Source organism: Pinus tabuliformis, chromosome 6 (genome assembly GCF_031772625.1).
Source record: "Pinus tabuliformis cultivar Carrire ecotype Pingquan chromosome 6, CPIR1, whole genome shotgun sequence".
In the NCBI taxonomy this organism is placed as follows: domain Eukaryota; kingdom Viridiplantae; phylum Streptophyta; class Pinopsida; order Pinales; family Pinaceae; genus Pinus; species Pinus tabuliformis.
This window is the reverse complement of record NC_142292.1, coordinates 28,235,683-28,259,398: the sequence shown is the minus strand read 5'-3', so window position 1 is coordinate 28,259,398 and position 23,716 is coordinate 28,235,683. Positions and strand designations below refer to the sequence as shown.

At 41.5% G+C, this 23,716-nt stretch overlaps 1 protein-coding gene across 3 annotated transcripts in view; it reads left to right on the top strand.

Annotated features, from left to right (window-relative positions):
* Positions 1-23,716, top strand: part of LOC149257051 (phox domain-containing protein) — a 341,576-nt gene that overhangs the window by 186,952 nt on the left and 130,908 nt on the right. For all 3 annotated transcript variants that reach the window (XR_016256601.1, XM_089413556.1, XM_089413555.1), the window contains one exon: positions 15,711-15,790. Coding sequence is in view for 2 of the 3 variants with exons in the window: in XM_089413556.1 (XP_089269682.1) it covers positions 15,711-15,790 (80 nt within the window). In the remaining variant the exon portion in view is untranslated. The remainder of the gene's footprint in view (positions 1-15,710; positions 15,791-23,716) is intronic.

Below are 23,716 nucleotides of genomic sequence, written 5' to 3'. Positions count from 1 at the left end.
GGGAAACAGAAGTCCGTGGCTCTGAGCTCATCTGAGGCAGAATATATGGCAACAAGCACAACTTCGTGTGAGGCCATATGGTTTAGAAAATTGCTGGTGAACCTATTCAAAAGACATATGGAGGCGACCACAATCATGTGCGATAATTAGAGTTGCATCAAACTCTCTGAGAATCCAGTGTTTCATGATAGGTCGAAGCATATTGATATCTGGTGTCACTTTGTTAGAGACTGTGTCCAACGAGGCGCTGTACAGTTGAGCTACACTTCTACAGGAGAACAGGTGGCAGATATCCTCACTAAGGCCCTTGGAAAGTCAAAATTTGACTACTTCAGGGAAAAGATGGGGATGGTAAAGAACCCCTTTCAGAAGTAGAAATGAGTGTGTTAGCAGCACGAATGAAGAGGGAGTTGCAGTGAAGACGCAGTGTTGGGAGAAAGGACTAGTAGTAGCATAGATGCAGAGGGAGTTGTCGTACATATGCAACAGTGGCAGAGCCATGGGCAGCAGTACAAGATACAACAGTGCAGAGGATGTTGGGCAGGAAGGCTTAGCATCAGAACAAGAACTGATGCCGGATGATCATGGTGATGCTTAATGAGGAGTATTGCCAAAACACAGTGCTCGCTAAGAGGGAGTGTTGATGGAGTAGCATCGGATGTGCTCTAGCCACGAAAATTGGTGGAGAGGCTAAGGCACATGAGATCACCAATACCCAAAAAGGGTTTGGGTAGATTCTAAACAGTTTGGGAGATATTAAAATAATTAATATTTTTAATGAAGTCCTTAATGTGTATTAATATAAAACTGTGTTAGAATGGTCCAAAAGTCATGGATCAAGCCAGATCTAATCTTAGCCATTGATTAGGGACTTAATCTCAGTCATTGATTTGTCAACAAGAAAAGTATAAGAGGAGGCTTGAGGGTCACTTGGAGAACACACTGAGGGAGACCAGTCAATTCAATTTCTGGAGCGGGGTTAGCTGAGAAATTGAACCAGTGGTCTGGTGAGCAGTTAGGAGGCAGCAAGTACGGAACAAAGAGACGGGAGATCAGTGTAGAGGCAAAAAAGGCAGACGCAGGGCCAGAGGGAGCCACGCAGAGGCTACAAAGACTGCCCAGAGCTAGCAGGGCCCGTGTCATCCACGCAGAGGCTGCAGGAGTGACGCAGAAGGCCAGAGAGGCTGCGCAAAGTCTCAACAGGATGACGCAGAGGGTTTTAGGCCATGCAGAGGTCAGCAGGGCTAACGCTGGGTTCAAAAGAAGTGCTGGAGAATTTGTCTATTTGTGGGTAAGCCAGTTTGGCACCCTGTTGTACTAAAAAATTGTTGGATAATAAAATCCTCCCTTGCTGCAACAGTTTTCCCACATTGGGTTTTCTAGGGGACATTAGTCCAAAATATCTGGGTGAATGTGTTGATTCTTGTGCATATGTTTGTTTCTGTATTACAGTATGATCTGCAACAGTATTTATTTTAATGTTTATTGAAGTAATTTCATGAATAACTTATGGTGGAATAAATAGAAAAAGTAAATCAGTTACTGCAGTGATAGAATTTTTCACAGAGGTCACTATTGGAGTTATTGATTTTAGTGTCGAGCATTATGAGGTCTGCAGAGGGTGTGCTTTGGGCAAGTACACCAAGTTACCATCCCCAGCGAGTGACAACAGATCTACAGGTATAGGAGACTTGATTGATACTGATGTTAGTGGCTGTATATCTTATGTGCCTTTGGGTGGTTATGAGTATTAATATATATTCATTGATGACTACTCTAGGAGGACTTGGGATATATTTCCTAAAGACGAAGGGTGAGGTCTTCAGTCGCTTTAAAGATTTCAAAACTCTTGTGGAAAAGTAGACAGGTAGGAAGATTAGGGTCTTGAGGTCAGACAATGGTAGTGAGTACATCGATGGTGGGTTTTCTGATTTTTGCGCACAGGAGGGCATTAGGAAAGAGTTCACAATTCCTTACAACCCTCAATAGAATGGGGTGTCTGAAAGGAAGACCAGAGCTATTGTTGGGGCTGCTAGAGTGATGATTGATGATTAGGGGATGCCTTTGTTTTCGTGGGTTGAGGCCTGCAATACTGCTGTTTATTTTCAAAACAAGAGTCCTTATAGAGTATTGGGGAATATGACTCTGGAGGAGGCATTCACTGGAGAGAAGCCTCATGTGGCACATCTTCGTATCTTTGGAAGTCTCACATATTCTTATATCCCCAAGGAGCAGAGGACAAAGCTGGAACCCATGGCAGAGAAGGGTATATTTATGGGTTATAACGAGACTTCAAAGGCCTATCGGATCTTCATTCCTTCTAAACAGAGAGTGGTGATTAGGAGGGATGTGAAGTTCGAGGAGGAGAGGGCCTATCGGAGATCATGGGAGTATGATGAGAGAGAGTCACAAACTTCTCCTCAACAAGGAGGTTAGGTACAGGGAGCAGGACCTCAGGGTTCTAGATCGACTGGTACAGGAGGTACTTCAGTGTCAGTGACATCTGGGGCACCAATGGCGAGTTCACCGAGCACTTCTTTAGGGAGTCCACTGGTACAGAGTTCACATGGCACTTCAACTGACACAGGCACAGGTGCCAGTACAGGTTCTTCGAGTATAGGTGCTAGTATAGGCATACTAGGGTTAGTTCGCAGACCTTCAGGTTCACTAGACTAGGGGGCAGAGGATGAGGTTCCCTATGGGGAAGCTTCTTCAGGGAAGAGGAGGCCCAAGTGGTTTCAAGACACCTTGAAGGAAGCGGAGTCCGTTGGTCCTCCGAAGAGGGTGGACAGGGAGAGTGTGCCACCTGAGCGGTTTTGCAGTTATGTAGCCAAGTCTACCAGCATTGTTGACTCTGAGCCTACTGGCTATGAGGAGGCTGCCAGCCAAGAGGTATGGAGAGAGGCTATGGTGGAGGAGTATGCCTCTCTCATTAAGAACAATGTTTGGGAAGTGGTGCCTAGGCCTGAGGGAAATTTAGTTGTGACTTTCAGGTGGCTCTACAAGATCAAGCATGTTGCGGATGGTAGCATTTAGAAGTTCAAGGCGAGGTTTGTGGCTAGTTGACTATGATGAGATCTTCGCTTCCGTAGCTTGGTACACTTCTATCCGGTCCCTTATTTCTATTGCTGCAAAATGGGTTGGCAGATCCATCAGATGGACGTGAAGGCCGCATTTACGAACGAAGTTATGGAGGAGGAGGTATATGTTGAGCAACCACAGGGCTTTGAGGTACTTGGGCGGGAGACCCATGTATGCCGGTTGAGCACTCTACGAACTTAAGCAAGCTCTGAGAGCTTGGTATTCGAGGATTGATACTTACTTGCAGCAGATGGGTTTCATGAAGAGTGATGCAGATCCAAATCTATATTACATTGTTGTAGGGGATGATCTCTCATTCTTGTGTTGTATGTTGATGACTTGTTCATTACTGGGGCAGAGAGATTGATTAGTGGTTGCAAGGAGGATCTTGCTATGTAGTTCGAGATGAAGGACATTGGGCGGATGCATTACTTTTTGGGGCTTGAGGTGTTGCAGGAGGAGGGACATATCTTTCTGGGGCAGGGGCAGTATGTCGTGGATGTGTTGAGCAGATTTCACATGGCAGATTGTAGACCCATGTCTATACCTATGATCACCAACTGGAAGAAGCTTCATGCTTTAGATTCTAGTTTGGTGGATCCCACATTGTATAGGCAACTTATTGGGTCCTTGATGTATTTGGTCAACAATAGGCCAGATATATGATTTGCAGTGAACACACTTAGCCAATTCATGGTTGAGCCCAGGAAGGTGCACTGGGTAGCTGCAAAGCACATTCTTCGCTACGTGCAAGGTACTGTTGATTATGGTCTGGACTATAGGCAGGGAGATGGAGTGAGGTTGGCAGGTTACATAGATTCAGATTGGGCAGGTTGTGCTTCTGACAAGAAAAACACTTCAGTGTGTTGCTTCGGATTGGGTTCCACAGTTGTGTCGTGGTTTAGTCGAAAGCAAAAGTTAGTCGCTTTGAGCTCTTCTGAGGCTGAGTATATGGCTGCTAGTCAGGCTAGTTGTGAGGCCATTTGGCTTTGCAAGTTGTTGTATGGCCTATTTGATCAGGGGTTAAGATCGATGGTTATTCACTGTGATAATTAGAGTTGCATTACACTGATGGAGAATCCAATGTTTCATGATAGGTCAAAACACATTGACATCATATATCATTTCATCAGGGACTATGTTCAGAAGGGGGCAGTGAAGCTGGAGTATATATCAACAAATGAGTAGGTGGCCGATGGTCGCACGAAGTTCTTGCCAAGAGGCAAGCATGTCCATTTCAGTGACAAAATGGGTGTTGTGAGAAACACTTTCCTCGGTAAGAGGGAGTGTTGATTTTTAATGTACCTTGGATAGGTGGTTTCCCATGGGTTAGTCTCTACCTAGGGAAAAGTGTCCAAAATAATTCTTTCTCTAATTGTGACTTTATAAAGTGAAAGTGACTTTATAAGTGGTAAAGTCAATGTCAAATTATAAAGTGAAGAGTGACTTTAGACAAAGTACAATGTAGGTATTTAATGGGTGAGTTAAAAAACAGAAAGTGAGAATCAAATGCACATTTATTCTCATCCCTTGATCTAAATGAATTTGAGCCATTAAATCTTAGGGTTGCCCAAAAGTCATTTAGGAAAACAAAAGGGGGAAAAGAAAAGAGACCCTGCATTCATTCTTTATGAGCAGATTGGAGAAAGGAGGCTAAGAGTTGGAGAAAAGTTCTGAAGGAGAAATTTGTTGCAGCAAGTTGAAGGAGTGATTTCTGAGCAAAGCTCGGCATGGAAATCAAGGCATAGAAGACAACAGAAGGTACAGTATGAACAACATTAAATGCTAGGAGTTGCACGCCCTTCGAGAGAAGTTTTTGAAAAAAATCCCTATAGTATGTACAGTACAATCTGTACAGTACATATTTTCAGCTTCAAGTGGGCACGAAAATCGAGGCAAAGTGGGCACGGTTTCAAGGAGTTTTGGGCTGAAGAGATAAGTTGTATTTTGCTGTTTTGTTTTGTTTGCAAATGTATTTTTCCTGAACTTGAAAGATAAATAAATTTGAAGAGCCCTCTAATAGGTTTTCCTCGAAGAAGATTGAAGGGGTTTTGCCTGGGTCTAAGTTGACCAAAAATGTGTGTGTATTTTTATGTGTTGTTGCTCTGGTTATATATTTTTCCTAAAGTTGAAAGATAAATAAATTTGAAGAGCTCTTTAATAGGTTTTCCTCGGAGAAGTTTGAAGGGGTTTTGCTGGGTCTAAGTTGACCAAAAATGTGTGTGTATTTTTATGTGTGATGTTGCTCTAGTTATGTCCATATTTATTTTCGGCATGTGTTGACAGTCCCATGTGTTTTAATCTGAAAATTTCATTTCTAGAATTCTATATGTTGAATGTATGTTTATGGGAAAGGGCATTTAACTGATTGGGAGTGATAAGGTGAAATTAAAACTGGGTTGGGATTGCAGAAAACCTTTTTTTAGTCATCGAATTTCAACAAGAAACCCTCGGGTGATTCAGTGAGAGTGGGCGAGCACCCATTTCTTCCCTTTGTGAATCCATTCAGGATTCACGAGTTGCAGTTTATTAGTTTTCAGTTGTTTTGGAGGCTGATTGCGGCATTATTGTAGATTTATTTGAGGCCAGTTTATCTCAGCTATATGGGTTGTATGTGCATGTAAACCCCAGTTTATCTAATATAATTAAGCTTAGGTTGTTCCTGTTCATTATGTTATGGGATTGTAGTACTTTTTCTGTTTAATTTTACATGACAATCTTCTATTACATGTATGATATTTGTATGTGAGTGTCTGGTCCATTTTTTTTCATTTGGGACATTACAAATTGTATCGTGGATATCTCTTGTTTATTGTTGGTACTTGTTAAATTGGCACTTGTCTTGTGGTTGAGATTACTTTTCTAAGCATTGTTAAGTACTTGATGTCTTAACTTGATGTAAACCATAACTAAGTACACGAAGGAAGATTCAAGTAATCTCACCTTAAGAAAGCACTCATTCACTTTGCATCTCACTCTTAAGCTAGTCTTGCATTTGATAACTTACCTCCAAGCATAAGCTTGGTTGATAGAGATAATAGGACCACCTTTCTCATCTAGCTTGAGGAGCCTAGCACCTCTTTAGTGGTTAACACAGTGACCTTGCAGTCGTTAGAGCCACAGTCTTTGCAGCGCTGGAGGCACCGGGTGGTTAGTACTTGAGGGGAGGTATCATTAATCAAGCCCTTGATTGCTTCCCCTTGGCCTCTTTCTCACAACCTACTCTAGAGACTAGCTTCAAAATAGTTAAGAGGAAGGATACACTTAGAATAAACATCTAATTAAAAGCAATCAAGATTCTTGCATCACACCTAAGTCATAGGATCTGCATTTCATCTAGCACAGTGAATCATTTAACAAGCAATGATTGTTCATCCAGTTACTTGGTCTTTAATTGATTCAAAGCAAGCAGTTGACTCCATAAGGCACTGGTCTCATCAAATAATTCAATCTAATCTCATAACTTGCTAAAATCAATCAGGTGGCTAGGCCATTCAATTGTGTCTCCCAAATTGTTGGTTGCCGACTTGTCCTTCATCTTCACATTTCATATGGACAACCCCCCATAGCCTGCTGTTGGGAGACAACTATAAATGAGATGTCGATGATCAAAGTGACAACCCTCGACTTGAGTTGTTGCATCTTGCCTGTACAATCTGAGTGACAACAGGACCCCCCTGCTAGATTGAGCTGTAAGAGGTCTTTCGCCCACAACTTTAGGTAAACATCTCACCACTTGGGTATATTGCCCACAAACCACATTTTGTGGATCAACTCCTTACAAACCCAGTACTCCAGGGGTTGTGGGAGTACCTCCCAAGCTACACATTTCAACATGGTGGACATCAATGAGACGCAATGACAAGTGACAGTTGGCAGAGGTAGCGGTTAAGATGGTGGAGTTTTGTACAACAACGATTAAGAAGATAGGTTGGCGGGGACCATAGGACAGTGACTAGTGGTCTATATGGTGCCGCGGAGATTGGAGGACAGCGAGCTATCACAATATGGAAATGTATAGTGGATGTAAAGGTAGTAGTGGATGTATTTTTGAGCAAGGATTGATAACGTATCTCTGATACCAATGTTATAGTTGAATACTTGTAAATAATTATTATTGTTGAATAAGAATATTAATTGATGGTACAATAACTCTTGTAACAGTTTGCTATATAGCATTGATTGGTCACGAGGTAAAAGGGTATGTTCCCCTTGACTATTCATTTTAATTAATTAATTTGTTGCTATTTATTATGTTTATAACAACCCTAGCTAATTTGAAGATTCTAAAACAGGGATTGTCTTGCAAAAAAATTGTAGATGAATTTGACACCTTGCATACCCCATTTGACCTCAAAATGCCCTCTAGAAGCACACATTTGCCACAAAAGGAGGACAACCTCCTTTTATTGAGTGTATCTTTCTTTTGCTTCATCATTTCTAAAAAATTCCAAGTGGCACAATAAATACAAAATTTTTTGAGCAATCTGAGCCTTTGTTGATGACCCATTGGGATCCTATATATTGGAATTCACAAATTGCTTTGGGAAATGCAAACTATTAGAAGATTTGAGACTACCATGTTGAAGAACTAAGACATGATGGATATACTATGGCTAAAGAATGCATACAATCTCAATAAAATAACCATATGGGAATGACATTGGTGTGCCTCACACATGGGTTGGACTTGCCCTACGATGTGTGATCACCCCTACAAAAACCAATGGTTCCTATAAACCACGAGTCCTGTTGTTGCTCTAATCATACAGGCACCGCGATAACCGCTCAGGGCGAGGGCTGTCACTCTGATCTCCGCTCACTCTGTTCTAGCTGTCTCCCAACAATAAGTTATGGGGGGTAGTCCCTATGGAATGGGGTGAAGGAAAACGAGTTGGGAACCAACTCGCTTGGGAGACACGGATGAGTGGCCTAGCTACTTTGTAATTTTTTTAGCAAGATTATTGATTAGATTAGATTTTAAATATGAGACTAGTGCCTTATGGAGTCACAATTCTTGCTTAACGTAAATTAATGCCAAGTAACCAGGTGGACACCCGCTGCTTGAATGATCGACTAACCTATATGATGTGCAAATCCTAGGATCTATGTGTGATGCAATGATCTTGGTTAATTTTTAGTTATATGCGTAGTCTAAGTAGAACCTCTACCTTAATTGTTTTGAGAAACAGTGTTCAGAGTAGGTTGTGAAATGGAAGCCAACGGGAAGCAGGTAGTTACCTGATTAATGATACCTCCCCCTAAGTCCCACCCACCCAGTGCCTGATTAACGATACCTCCCCCTAAGTTCCACCCACCCAGTGCCTCCGGTGCCGCAGAGACTGTGGCTCTGACGACTACAAGGTCACTGTGTCAACCACTAAGAAGAGTTGAATCCCTCAAGCTAATTGAAAAAGGGTTTCCCTAAGAGTCTATCAACCTAGCTTATGTTGGGAGTTATATTCTTAATGCAGGCTAGATCCTAGAATGCTTATGCAAGATGAATTGAGTGAACTTATCTTGAGTTAAGATTGGTTTATGTTATTTAAGTACTTAATGAGAATTGCCTTATAGCAAAAGTACTTAACAATGATGAGATGATGAGATAACTAGTATCATTTACATTACATAACTTGCAGAATGGGTTTACAATGACATATGGGCTGCTTATAGAGGATCCGATTCTGTCGGAAAAATTTGGTACTTCTGCTTCCTTGGAACTTTGACAAAATGTGTGCAACAAGTCCCAAAAGATCCACTCTAAAACCTCCAATCCTATCCATGATGGAAGGAGTTGAGAGTGGGTATTAACTAGACCAACCATGACCAACCGTATAGGCCTAGGATACCATAATACATAGCCTCCACATGGCCTACAATGCTTTCTTTTGGCTTACAATGATGTTGCCAAAAAGGAATATGTGCATATATGTGCCCCTGCTGAAAGAGGGGTAACAATGGGCTCCAATTGTGGGACACATGCTCCACCTGTGAGGATATGAGAACCCAAGAGTCTCCACTTGTTAAAACTGAAACAATCTCACAAGATTTGGTATTAAACACTAGGAGGGAGTAAGACACAATCTTATCCCTTCTTGGAGATGGAAATAAACCAAAATGAAAACAAAAAGGCATAGTTAATTTAATAGCATCACTCAATGGAATGAAACCACAAATGAAATTTGGAACTAAGATAAAAGGGAAATTGCACTAAAACGAAAATATCTTAAACAAACTAATGCTCATGTTGAAGAGCTCATTCATCCTAGCCTACTTTAATTTAAGAGAAATGAAGTATGTTAAGTAAAATCATACAACCAATGCAACCAACAAATAAGTTTATCATTACCTCGGGCTTTACCTTTGTGCCTGGTTGCTAAGAAAAATAGTGAAACATCAAACCTGTGATAAGAATGTTGAAATTTCTAAGTATTACCCGTTAGAAATTTTATTTGTATTCTCTGGTTTATTTCTCCTACTTATTAATTACGAACAAGTTATTTAAACATATAAATATCAAAATAAACACAATACAATCTCAACCATCTACAGGTCAACAACTGAAAGAAATAACAAACACACAAGTGACATCGTTATTTTTGGACAACTCGTCCTCGGAAAAACCCAACTTGGGAAAATCGGTGTAGCAATTCGGAGGGTTATTTTATTATGCAGTCTATTTGAGTACAACTCACCCAATAAAGAAAATAATCTGACAGTAATACCTCTCTATTCAGAAGCAGATATTCAGAAAATTTGCCCCACGAAACCCTCTCCAGCACAACTGAAGCTCAACGCCAACCCTTCTGGCCTCTGCGTAGTCCCTTCTTGCCTCTGCGTGGATGATGCATGCCCTTCTGGCCTCTGCGCAGTCCCTTCTTGCCTCTGCATGGCTCCCTCTGGCTCATTGTCTGCCTCTCTCTGTTTCTGCGTTAGTCTCTCGACACTATCTCTGCCTCTCTGTCTCGTACTCACTGGCCCTCGCTGTCACTGATCACTGATTCGACTTTTCTTAGCAAACCCTGCTCTAGAAAATCGAATCACTGATCACTCTGTTATGTTCTCCAATTGACCCGTAAGCCTCCTCTTGTACTTTTCCTATTGGTCCTGCAACGACTGAGATTACATCTCTAATCACTGGCTAAGATTAGATTTGGCTTGATCCATGTCATTTGGAACCTTTTAACCCAGTTTTATATTAATACCCATTAATATTTTATTTTTCCTAAGTTTAGACTTAGGAACTATATTAAAAATAATAATTATTTTAATATCTCCTTAATCAGGTAAAATCTGCCCAAACCATTTCTGGGTTTTGGAGATCTCATGTATTTTAGCATCTCCACCAATTTTCATGGCTAGAGCACATTCGATGCTACCCCAAATCAATACTCCCTCTTAGCGAGGACTGTGCTCTAGTAATACTCCACATTGAGCATCACTCTAATTATACGACACCAGTACCTGTGCTGATGCTACGCCTCCCCGCCCAACATCCTCTGCACTGTTGCATCTTGTAATATTGCCCATGGCCCTGCCATTGCCACTGCTGCATCTGTACGACAGCGCCCTTTGCATCCGTGCTGCTGTTGGTCCTCTCTCCCAACACTGCATCTGCACTGCAACCCCCTCTCATCATGCTGCATCCGCCACTGCACTGCAACTCAGTTACTGAGAATTAGTAGCTGATCCAACGAACAACTAACATCCCTGTCAGGTTAGAAACACTCCCGATGCTGAAGCTGTCTCTTCTGCTATCAAGTGATCCCTCTACTGCCTTTGCGTTGTTGCAACAACTCGTTGCCTCTAGCACTACTGCAAACCTCTCTGTGCCATCTTGCACCATTGCAACCTCCTCTGTGCCTCTCGCACTGCTGCAACCTGCTAGCTCTGCGCTGCCCAGGACTACTGCACTGTAGCGCTCTCTGTCGCTTCATCTACCTCTGTTTCTACCCACATCTGCCAATCTTGCTACTTCTCACTTCGAGGATCCCGTAGCAAGGATCTGATCCAAGAGTTTGGGTACCTCAAGGATCCTGCCCCTCATCGCCTGTAGTCCTCCTGACTACAACTCGATGTCTCCCCACCTGTACATGAGAAATCATGGCACAATCGTCATCCTGCTCTAAATCCTTTTCCGCCTTCGCTAGTGTTGCCTTGGAGTTAGACGCCTCTCCCTTATTCTTCTTCCTCGGACATTGGTTCGCATAATGCCCTAGTTCTCCATGGTTGAAGCACTTAACCTTGGAGAGGTCCTTTTCCTTCCTCTTCTCCTGCTTCCCCACAGATGCAAGAGCCGCATCCTCTTCCTCTTCCTTCTTGATCCAGACTCCTTTGCTGCCACTTCCCGTCTTGGACAATTGTTTGATCTCTTCTTGGTGAAGAGCCGCCCACAATTCTTACCAATTTGGAAGATTCACCCTGCCTAGAATGATCTGGACGAATGTCTCCCACTCCTCGGAGACTGCGTTTAGGGCGGTCCTCACCATCAACTCTTGATTCGACGTGGCCCCTATAGAAGTCAGTTGGTCCTGGACCTCTTTCAATCTACCAAGGAAGTGATCTATCTGCTCCCCCTTCTGCATCTGGTATGATCGCAACTGATTCTCAAGTAACGTCTTTCTCTTCATGAAAGTATGCTGGTACAACTTCTTCAAGGCGTCCCACATTTCCTTTGTCATCTCCTTCTCGACAATATGTTGGACCACATGATCCTTGACCTCATCAAGGATGATGCATTTTGCCTTGGCCATTGTCTCCTCGTACTTTTCATTGTTAGTTGGGTCAATTGGGATAGCCACTGTTCTTAAGGCGAATGCCTTGATGCGATGTCTATCTAGAATGGACAGGATCCTGGCCTTCCAGACCACAAAGTTGGACGCCCTGTCCATCTTGTCCTGATCCTTCAGTCCATTCATGGCCATCTCTCTGCTCTTTCTTTCGACTCCTCCGAGTCTCTCTACTTCCCTCTGGAAGTTCCCTCTTCGACTCCTTCTGAGTCTCTACTTCCCGTCTGGAAGTTCTCTGCTAGACTCCCTCTGAGTTTCGATTTCCCTCCTGGAAATCCGCTTGCCAATCGTCGAGTCTCACCTCTCTGATCTCCTATGCACCTGCAACACTGATCCGGATTCCTTGGCTCAAATTCCGCCTCGATTACGACTCCCTCTACCTTGGTTTTTGCCTGTTAGTTATTGTTCTGACTCGGCAGCAACAACTCCCCACCAGCTTCACTCCTCGCAAACTGCCACAACTTCCTAAGCCCCAACAACCTAAGGATTGAGCCTCTAGGCTCTGCGCAATCCCAACACTGGCTGAAATGCTTCCCAAAGCAACTGCGTCAACTCTCCTGGTCTCTATGTGGCTCTTCGTGAGCCCTTTTCTGCCCTCCTCAGCCTTTGCGTTGACCTCTCTCTGGCCCGAATTGGTGACGTAGTCCCTCTGCGTCAACCCTTCTCTGCTGCTTTTTGCTAGGAACAACTTCTGTCACTCGGGACAGCTGTTTCCGCTGCAAATGCTCTGCTTTATCTAGTGCCTTCAGCTCTCCTGTGATCTGCAACCACGCTCTGATACCATGTTGAAATTTCTAAGTATTACTCGTTAGAAATTTTATTTGTATTCTCTGGTTTATTTCTCCTACTTGTTAATTACGAACAAGTTATGTAAACATATAAATATCGAAATAAACACAATACAGTCTCAACCATCTACAGATCAACAACTGAAAGAAATAGAAAACATACAAGTGACATTGTTATTTTTGGACAACTCGTCCCTGGAAAAACCCAACTTGGGAAAACTGGTGCAGCAATTATGAGGGTTATTTTATTATGCAGTCTATCTGAGTACAACTGGGTGCCAAACCGGCTCACTCGACAAAGAAAATAATTCGGCAGTAATACCTCTCTATTCGAGAGCAATTATTCAAAAAATCTGCCCCACGAAACCCTCTCCAGCACAACTGAAGCTCAGCGTCAGCCTGAAACTCACTGTGTCAGCCCTCTGAGGCTTTGTGCAGCATCTACGGCCCTTTGCATCACTCCTCTATCCTTTGCATGGATGACGCAGGGCCTTCTGGCCTCTGCGCAGTCCCTTCTTGCCTCTACGTGGCTCCCTTTGGCTCAATGTCTGCCTCTCTCTGCTTCTGCGCTGGTCTCTCGGCACTATCTCTACCTCTCTGTCTTGTACTCACTGCCCCTCGCTGCAACTGATCTCTGGTTCGACTTTTCTTAGCAAACCCTGCTCTAGAAAATCGAATGACTGATCACTCTGGTGTGCTCTCCAACTGACCCTCAAGCCTCCTCTTGTACTTTTCTTGTTGGTTCTTCAATGGCCGAGATTACATCTCTAATCAATGACTAAGATTAGATTTGGCTTGATCCATGTCATTTGGAACCTTCTAACCGAATTTTATATTAATACCCATTAATATTTTATTTTTCCTAAGTTTAGACTTAGAAACTCCATTAAAAATATTAATTATTTTAATATCTCCTTAACCGGGTAGAATCTGCCCAAACCATTTTTGGGTCTTGGAGATCTCATGTTCTTTAGCCTCTCCTCCAATTTTCATGGCTAGAGCACATCTGAAGCTACCCAAAATCAACAAAGAATACTTTGGAACTTCATTCATGGTTTGGACAAGCCTTGTAGCATGACGACGATTACGAAGAAGAAGAGCTAAGGAACACTCTGATTCCCTTGTGTTGCTACACACTTTTAGAAGAACTTGCCTCTAGAAGAAGCTACATGGGAAAATGAGTAGTTTGTGAAGTAACACTCAATTACAAGCTTTAAGGGCAAAGTTGTTTTAAAAGAGGGGGGCTATGTTAAGGCCTAGGGATCCTATTTTAAGGCCATGGTTTGGTCAGCCTAGTGGTAGGTTACATCATGTCACTTTATCTCCTATTTATAATAAAGGAGATTCATTCGTATAGGCATCATGTCATGTGTATTGGATTCATTGTAAAAGAAGGTTTCCCCTTGATGTGGATTGTTACCCATTCATTTTTTATCATTTTCAAAGAGTTGGTTCACAACAACATGTTGGTGTAGATTGGTGTGATATCAATCTTCTATTGCATAGCTTTTGTGATCCTATTTTAGGGATATTACACTTATGCCAAAGGTATAAGGTGAGAGAGGGTGTTGTAGTGGTGACAATGGACAACCCCTTGTGTTTTAAGGTTTTACCACTTATGGTGTAGGTTTGGGTGGCAACAAACTACATTGACTTCTTCAAGGAAATGAGCTTGTCATCTCCCAACTCCACTCTCACAATTGTCGAGGCAGAATCTTGATGCAAAGAGATGATCCCTAGACCATCCATGGTGAGGTTATCACCCTTTATACACAAAGGCTTAGCAATTGGACATGAATGCATCATATTCTCAGAATCCTTAGACCCAACACATGTTGTTCCTCCATTGCGACCACATTCCCCATTGATGGAAGGGGCAGGCACTAATCCTTGGGCATCTGCAAACTGATAACGATTGTGCCTATGAATTTAGCATTTAATTAATGGGTGTAGCTTGCGCAGAGCCATCACTATCAAAGAAATTGAGGGCAATGGATTTTGGAGGATAGTGGTCTGGAGATTGACTTAGTCTTTGATAAACATTATCTATCCAGTGAAACCTTAAGCGCTTTCATTCACAACTTATCCCTTCCTCACTGAAATGCCCCAACAAACCCTTTTGTGGTTGGTTAGAATTTTTATGGTTAGTTATACTCACGATTCTCATTTGTAGGGCCACATTGTTGCTCACTTTTTTTGCCTCCATACGAATCTATGCACCTACACCACGTGTGGTTGCCAAACATTGCTTGACTTGCTTGTTTATATCTGTAGTGATTGTGTCCATAACCCTTGTGTGGATCTCCTTTGCTGCACTACCATCACTTGCTCTCCTCGTTGCTTTCACAAAAATTGTGAAGTTAAGTCAGCTGTTTCCTTTTATTGATGAAATCTCAAAATAGTAATAGAAAATCTGAAAACAATAAGGGAGGGATTCAAGAAAGTCACTCCATAAAGCGTTATTGATCGTCAAGGATCAAGTATCTTTGACTTTGTTGAAAACCAACATTTATATAGCTAGTGTATGCTGATGTTTTGAGCTGTTTATTAGTTGTTTTGTAGACAAGCTTCGAGGAAACATCATCAAATCTCTAAATCCTCCTCTATATGATTAAGTTAAAGCTTTCTGGGATGCTATTCTTTGACAATATTAAATCCTTGCCACTGTTGATGATCTTTTTTAATTCCCCTCATAATGCTTTTTATACAATACGGGTTTAGTGGTGTGGTTTTCTATTATTTATCTTTGTATGATTTGCTAACAAAATTGAGTTCATTTGGTAACATGAATTTATTTTTATAGAAATTTACATGATATAAAAAATGAAATAATGGCTAGAAGCATTAGTTGTTTGAGTCAAATACTTTTATGATTAATGATTCTAAATAAGATGAATGGATGAGGGTTTTTGTTAATCTCTAGCATGTAGAATAGATAATGTATATTGTAGATAATATGATTAATATCAATGCCTAGAAGCAAATATTATAGTGCTATTTTTTTTTTAATCTTCCATCATATCATAACTTTTATATGTTGGCGTGATTTCAGTGGACACCACCAAAACTAAGCGTTCCTTTGCTGAACTTAGTAGATAACATTTTTCAGCTTAAACGAAGGGGTTGGTTGAGGTGAGTTTGCAGCAACTAGTTTGTCTATATATACTCCATTTTGTGGAAGCCTAATGATCGGCATTTTTTTTTTCCAGTTCATCAAATGTTTTGACATATGCAATCACATTACCACTAGTGGTAGCTTGTATGTGGTAGAACCTTCAATTGCTTTATTTTCTTTAATATTTGTTGTATCCCATCTTTATGTGAGGTTTGCAAATGATAAAGATAAATTATTCACATCACAATTGCTGATATATAGTTCTTTCTGTCATTTCATTTTAAGAAGCAAAATTTAATCAATATATGACATTCTCCATTTGGTGTCCTTCCTACATTATGTTATTGTGAATGATAATCAACTAGTTTTATACCAGTCAAACTAATCTCTCTTGAATGGCTTGTTTCTTGGAGAACATGATTCCTTTTGCTAGGGCAATGAATTGGGAGGTGATATGAGCAAGATCATGAAGTAGGGCATCTATGGTCCCTGATTCTATAACCTATTTATATGACGTAACATTACAACTATATAAATACCAAAGGCTAGGAGGAATCTTGGCTACAAAAAAAAAAACTTGATCATACTGAGGGACATTGTCTAATGTGAATATTAACTTTCAAAACCCGTAAATATAAACTCCAATTAAATGAATTGGAGGAGTTTATACTTAAGGGTATCATTTCTCTTAGTCTATTGAGTATGTAGGGGATTTTTACTTTAGGGAACAAATCTTTCAGAACTAAAATCTGATGGAAATGCATAGTGTGTGATGTAGTGAGGAGGTAGTTGAAGCAATTGTTGAATATATGATGTCCATTGGGATTACATTTAATGCTTCTTGTTGCACTTATTTTGTCAAAGTTTGAAGGAAGTAAGTTTATATTTTATTCTGAAGCAAGGGCTTCATTTTTTGGGCCTCCCAAATCCGGATCCAACCTCCTCTAGCCCAACGCTAGCCTCTAAGGCCCCTGCATCAGCCTTTTCTGCCTCTGTGTTAGCCTTTTCGGCCTCTTAGAGGTAGGTCATAGCCTCTAAGAGCCTTGACCCTCCCTTCAAACCCTTGCATTCTGGTTTTAAGGCCTTAATTGGCCTAGCTGCGGGCTTAAGGAGCCTTTGCACCCCTCCATTTCCCTAAACAACTGCCCATTGGGCTAGCCGTGGTCCTAAATTGCCCTATAACCCCATGTATAGCCCTTTGAGGCCTTCTCCCCCCAGCATTGGCCTTTCTCGATCTCCTCTTGTCATCTTTGACCCTTGATCTGCCTTCTCAACCTCCTTTTCCTTCAATGCTAGCCCTATTAAACCTAGCGTTGGCCCTCCTTAGCCCTAGTTTGCCCTAAATTCATCCCTGAAAATTTCTGGATTGGTTTTGCATGTTTTTGGGCTTCAAAAGTTTGATTTTCAGGAGACTTCGTCCCAAAACATTGGGCAACTTGGGCAAGTTCATTTTCAAGGCTTTAGGCCTAGGGTTTGCTCTCTAAACCCTCGTTTTGCCTTTGTTTTATTACAACAATGATAACAATGATATAATAGCCCTAATATCACATTTAAATTGGTCAAAATAACTCAAAATTGCAAAATTTAATTTTTCCTAAATTTTGGCCACTTGGGCATTGGTTATCTAGTCTAGATCTAGAAATTTGCTTGCTGGAATTTACTGCATAACTGAAAATATCAATTCTAAAATTTCTGAATCACAAACTTAAAGAAGGTAAAAAACTTGAAATTTTCAGTTTTCGGTGAATTTTCCTATTTTTAGGCAATTTTGGCATATTTTGAGCCTCATCTGCTTGCTGATATGTGGTTTATTTACTGCTGTAATAAATAGATTAGATCTGAAATATCTCTGAAAAATACATTTGAAAATGGCTAATTCATCTAATTTTCCAATTAGCTAAGTTTGTTTGGCAATTGGGTTACTTCTTATAACATTGGACAAGCATATAGAATTGAAATTTGATAATTACTTGCTGCTGTCATAGGTCTCTTACTGCTGTCATATTAGTCACTTGGTGCTCTTAAACAGATCATTGAAACATAAAGTGCATAATGTTGATTTTGGGGTAGCATTGGATGTGCTCTAGCTCCGAAATTTTGTGGAGGGGCTAGAATACATAAGATCTCCAAGACCCATAAATCATTTGGAGAAATTCCGCTTGGATTGTGAGTTACTAAAATAATTAATATTTTAAATGGGTTTCTAAGTTTAAACTTAGGAAAATAAAAATATTAATGGGTATTAATAAAAGTACGGGTGAGAAGCTTCTAAGAGATGATGATCAAGTCTGTTTCAATCTTAGCCGTTGATTAGGGACTTAATCTCGACCGTTGATTCATCAACAGGAAAAGTATAAGGGGAGGCTTGAGGGTCAGTTGGAGATACACCAAGTTGATTAGTCAGTTCGCTTTTTATGGGGTGTGGTTTGTTGAGAAAATTGAACAAGTGATCTGAGTTGCAGTGAGAGGGGCAGAAGCAGAGATTTGGATTGGAAAGGAGTTCTGAGCCAAAGAGTACTGGGCATAGAGGCAACAATAGCATCAGAGAGGTAGCGCAGAGGCCTAAGGAGCCCAAGAAGGGGCTCACACATTGTTGACGCAGGCCAAGAGGGTCTCTTGCATCTGTAGTGTAGGATATTCGTCACAAGTTTGAGATTTTGCCGGAGAAGTGAGGTTTTAAGTCAGGAGGGTTGAACAACAGTCTTCCTGCAGCAAATCGATCTAGTAGAAGGGGTGACGCAGTCTCCTAGAGGCAAGATGCTGGCCCAAGCAGTGATTGTGCTGGGATTTCACAATGTTTGTTGGAGTCATGCCATTCAGTGGATCAATTGTGACTTGGAGAATGAGGTAAACCCTCGTATGTATTTCTTGCTACCAATATTTCTCTGAAAGGTTAGCGGGTGTGAGAGGAAACCTGTTGTACTCAGATCTTGCTTACTTAATAATACAAACCCTCTATCTACTGCACCGATTTTCCTACATTGGGTTTTTCCGGGGATGTGTTGTCCAAAAATAACGGTGTCTCTTGTGTGTTTGTCTCACATATTTTCAGTTTATGATCTATATGTCAGTATAGTCTGTAGTAGTGTTTTTCATCACTGTTTATAAATTAAATAACTTGTTGAATGTAATAACAAGTAGGAGATGATAAACCAGTGATTGCAGTAGAATTTCTGATATGTAGATTCAGAAATTTTCACATGGTATAAGAGCATTGCAGATAGGACACTAAAGCCATCAACCTGGAAATCTGGCGAAACTGCTACAGAGAAGCAGTTGTCCCGAGTGACAACGTTGTTTCAGAGCCAGAGGAGCAGCTGAAGGAGTGATGCAGAGCCAGAGGAGTGACGCAGAGGCTCATGCAGTGCCTGCATCAGCATTCTAAGCAAGTGGAGGGTGACACAATACCCTAGAGGAGCTCACGCAGTGATTGCATCAGCTCTCTGGGCCAGCGTAGAGCCTGAGAGGCTTAGGTCAGTTAGTTGCCGGGGTAGGAGAAGCAGTGCAGATTCGATCTATGGTGCTGGTGGGATGCTATTGCTGTTGGTGCAGAACAATGTTTGAGAACACAAAGCCGAGGTAGAGGGAGTCACTACCTTAGCAGATTTCTTGCCAAAGAAATCTAGATCTGAGTTGTTGAGCAACAACGAAGGAGGATTGGAGAGGAGTGATTAGACATTTGGTGGGAGGATTTCCGTGAACGGAATCAAGACTCAGAGGGAGTCTGGAAAGAACTTGTTCCTTGGAGGATTTTTAGCGCCAAAGAAATCGAGATCCGAGTCTTGCTGGGGTAGCGTTAAGAGAGGGAGAAGAGAACCTGCTCTACACTTGTTTGAGCAGAGATGGCAGTCAATGGACTGAGAGATCAGGACAGATTGGATGGAGCATCCAACTTTGTCATCTGGAAGGCCAAGATCCTGACAGTCTTGGACAAAAATTGCATCAAGGATTATGCCTTGAAAGTGGTGGCTATACCAGTCGATGCTGATCCTCTCAAGAAATATAAGGAGGCTCAAGCGAAGGTGAAGTGCATGATCTTGGACGGGGTCAAGGATCATATGATCCCACATATTGCTGAAAAGGAAACAACAAGGGAAATGTGGGAGGCCTTGACCACCTTGTATGAGGAAACTTCCATCCAACGAAAGATGTTGCTTGAGAACCAGTTGAGACAGTATCAGATGCAGAAGGGAGAAGAAATTGATCCCTTCCTTCTCAGGTTGCAAGGGATTCGAGACTAGCTGACTTCCGTGGGGTCTACACTAGATCCTAAGTTCATGGTCAGGACTGCCCTGAATGCAGTCACTGAAGACTGGGAGACCTTTGTCCAGAGTATCTTGGGCAGGGCTTCTCTCCCCAGTTGGGAGGAGATGTGGGTAGCTCTTTGACAGAAAGAGATCAGGCGGTTAACCAAGGCAGGAACTAGCGGTAAAGCAGTCAGAGTCAAGGAGGATGCAACTCTCGCATCATCGGGACAGCCAGGGCAGTAGAAGAGGATAATGAAAGACATGACCAAATTCAGATGCTTTAGGTCTGGGGAACTGGGACATTTCGCCACTCAGTGCCCTCGAAAGATGAAGAATTTCAACCCCCACTTCGATTATCAGTTTTCCTTATCACTCCATGCATTTAGTTTTAAATCCAGATGATAAATATTTTAAAATATGGAAATGACAATATTTTCTAAAAACACAAATTTAGAGATTTTACAGTTGCTGAAATTGCAGAAATAAATTAAACAAAATTATGACAGTGACACAGAAAATAACACAGTGATTTTTGGTCAATGTGACCCTGGAAAAACCCCCCTACAACTCTTGGGGAAAACCAGTTTGAGAGCTCTTCTTTATTTCTGAAAATGCTTTTACAAAGAAACTGAAATACACAATAAAAATTCCAGCAACCACAAATTACAACTTATCTCGATTTCCGTGCTTGAACTCCACCTCGAAAATCGTGCCAATCAGCAAACTGCCAAAACATAATTTTTTCTAGCAATAAAACAACATTAAATGATGTACGAACTGCCTCGAAAATCGTGCCCAGAACCTCCTGTACAGACTGTACGGACCGTACATATTTCAGCAGTATGATTGCCTTGAAAATCGTATCCAAAACCTGCTTCTAAATTCGTGACCTTGCTATTGTCCCTCTTCCTCGATTTTTGTGCCTTTCTCCTACTGTACAATTTTGCCTTGGGATGCGTGCCAATAAATGCTGCTGCCTAGATTTGCTGAGATGTGTTCTTGCTGCTCTCCTTCACTTCCTCACTGCTCATAAATTTTCTCCTTGCTCTCTCTTCTCTTTCTCTCAAATGTTCATGAAAGACTGAATTGATCTTTTTTTTCCTCTTCTCCTTTTACTCTCTAAATGACATTTTGGGTTACCCTAAGATCTAATGGCTGAGATTCATTTAGATCTAGCGATGAGAATAATTGTGCATTTAATTCTCACTTTCTATTTTTTAACTCACCCACTTAAATAAAGACCCATTTAGCCTTTTATTTCCATAGTCACTTTTTCACTTTCTAATTCTTCATTGACTTTAATAAAGTCACCTTTAAATTAGAATGTAACTTTACCACTTATAAAGTCACTTTTAAATTAAATTGACTTTACCACTTATAAAGTCATTTTAGGAGAAGAGTACAAATAAATTTCGACACTTTTCCCTAGGCTAAAGATCAAAGCCTTATGGAACCACTTGTCCTCTGGTACCCAAATTTTAATAGAAGAAGGGCAAGGAAGAGAAGTCTGACTCGAATGTTGCTCCAGTGAAAGCTGATAAGGAAGATGATGATGAGGATTGTGCCATGAGTGCTCATGCACCTCTGGAGAAGAGATGGGGCGACATAGAGTTGTAGTCGGGAGGACTACATGAAAGGGGCAAGATCCTTGAGGTGCCCAAACTCTTGGATCACATACAACTACAGGAGCCCTTAACGGCAGTAGCAGAATGATGGGAGTCGGTGCGAGGGATGATGGAGCAATAGTGGTAGAGCTAGAGTGCCAGTGTTTGAAGCAACGCAGTGGAGGTTGCAGCAGTGCGGGAGGCACAGAGCAAATTGCAGCGCCGTAGTAGCAACAGAGGTTTAGCATAGATTAGCAACAAAGGTAGCTTCAACATCATGAGGAATCCAGACTGACCATCATGTCAGCTTTTTGGGTGGCTCTTCAGTTGCTTACTTCTCAGCAACTGAGTTGCAATGCAACAGATAGTAGTGGCAGTGCTATGGGCAGCATGATGCAACGTTTTTGAGAGGGAGCTATAGTACAGATGCAGTAGTGGCAGTGGCAGTGTCATGGGCTACTGGTAGTACAGGGTGCAACGATGCAGTGGATGAAGGGCAACAGGGCAAGCATCAGAAACACAAAGGACCGATGCTGTGGATCAATGTGATGCTTCTAGTTGAAGTATTGCTTGAGCACATTCCTCGCTAAGAGGGAGTGTTGATTTTGGGGTAGCATCGGATTTGCTCTAGCTCCGAAATTTTGTGGAGGGGCTAGAATACATAAGATCTCCAAGACCCAAAAATCGTTTGGAGAAAGTTCGCTCGGATTGTGAGTTATTAAAATAATTAATATTTTTAATGGGTTCCTAAGTCTAAACTTAGGAAATAAAAATATTAATGGGTATTAATAAAAGTATAGGTGAGAAGCTTCTAAGAGATGAGAATCAAGTCTGTTTTAATCTTAGTTGTTGATTAGGGACTTAATCTTAGCTATTGATTCATCAACAGGAAAAGTATAAGAGGAGGCTTGAGGGTCAGTTGGAGATACACCAAGTTGATCTTTCAGTTCGATTTTTTTGGGGTGTGGTCTACTCAGAAAATCGAACAAGTCATTTGAGTTGCAGTGAGAGGGGCAGAAGCAGAGATTTGGATCAGAAGGGAGTTCCGAGCCAAAGAGTTGCAGGCAGAGAGGCAACAATAGCATCAGAGAGGCAGCATAGAGGCCTATGCAGCTCAGGAAGGGGCTCACACAGGCCAAGAGGGTCTCTTGCAGTGGCAGTGCAGGATATTCGTCAGAAGTTCGAGATTTTGCCGGAGAAGCGAGGTTCTAAGCCGGGAGGGCTGAACAACAGTGTTCCTCCAACAAATCGATCCAGCAGAAGGGGTGACGTAGTCTCCTAGAGGCAAGACACTGGCCCAAGCAGTGATTGCGCTTGGATTTCATAGTGTTTGCTCGAGTCAGGCCACTTAGTGGATTAGTTGTGAATTGGAGAACGAGGTAAACCCTCGTATGTATTTCTTGCTGCTGATATTTCTCTGAAAGGTTAGCGGGTGTGAGAGGAAACTTGTACTCAGATTCTGCTTGCCTAATAATACAAACCCTTTATTTGCTACATCGGTTTTCCTGCATTGGGTTTTTCTGGGACTTGTTGTCCGAAAATAACAGTGTCCCTTGTGTGCTTGTCTCATATATTTTCAGTTTATGATTTGTATGTCGGTGTAATCTACAGTAGTGTTTTTCATCACTATTTATAAATTAAATAACTTGTTGAATGGAATAACAAGTAGGAGATGATAAACCAGTGATTGCAGTAGGATTTCTGATGTGTAGATTAATTTATTTTCACACATAAGTGTCTTCCTATCTCTATGTCTTGTTGTTACTTGTTCATAGCATTTATATGGTGAAAGTGGCTAACATTGTGTTTTTGTGAGTTTATGTGCTATAAGAATTCCTATTTCAAATTTAGTAAGCTCACTCACTAAAAGCACTTGAAATCATAAATCATCTTGATATTTTGTGGAAGGTCCTCTTGATAATTGCCATTGAAATGATATGATCATTTTTAATATTGTTTTGGGCATCCAATGTAGGAATTTACAGGGTAAGTTCCTCAGACAGAACACCAATGGACACCGCTCACAAACAGATCACAGATCAATACACCAGTATTTTGACGTGGTTAAAACCCTCAAAGAGGGAAATAGTCC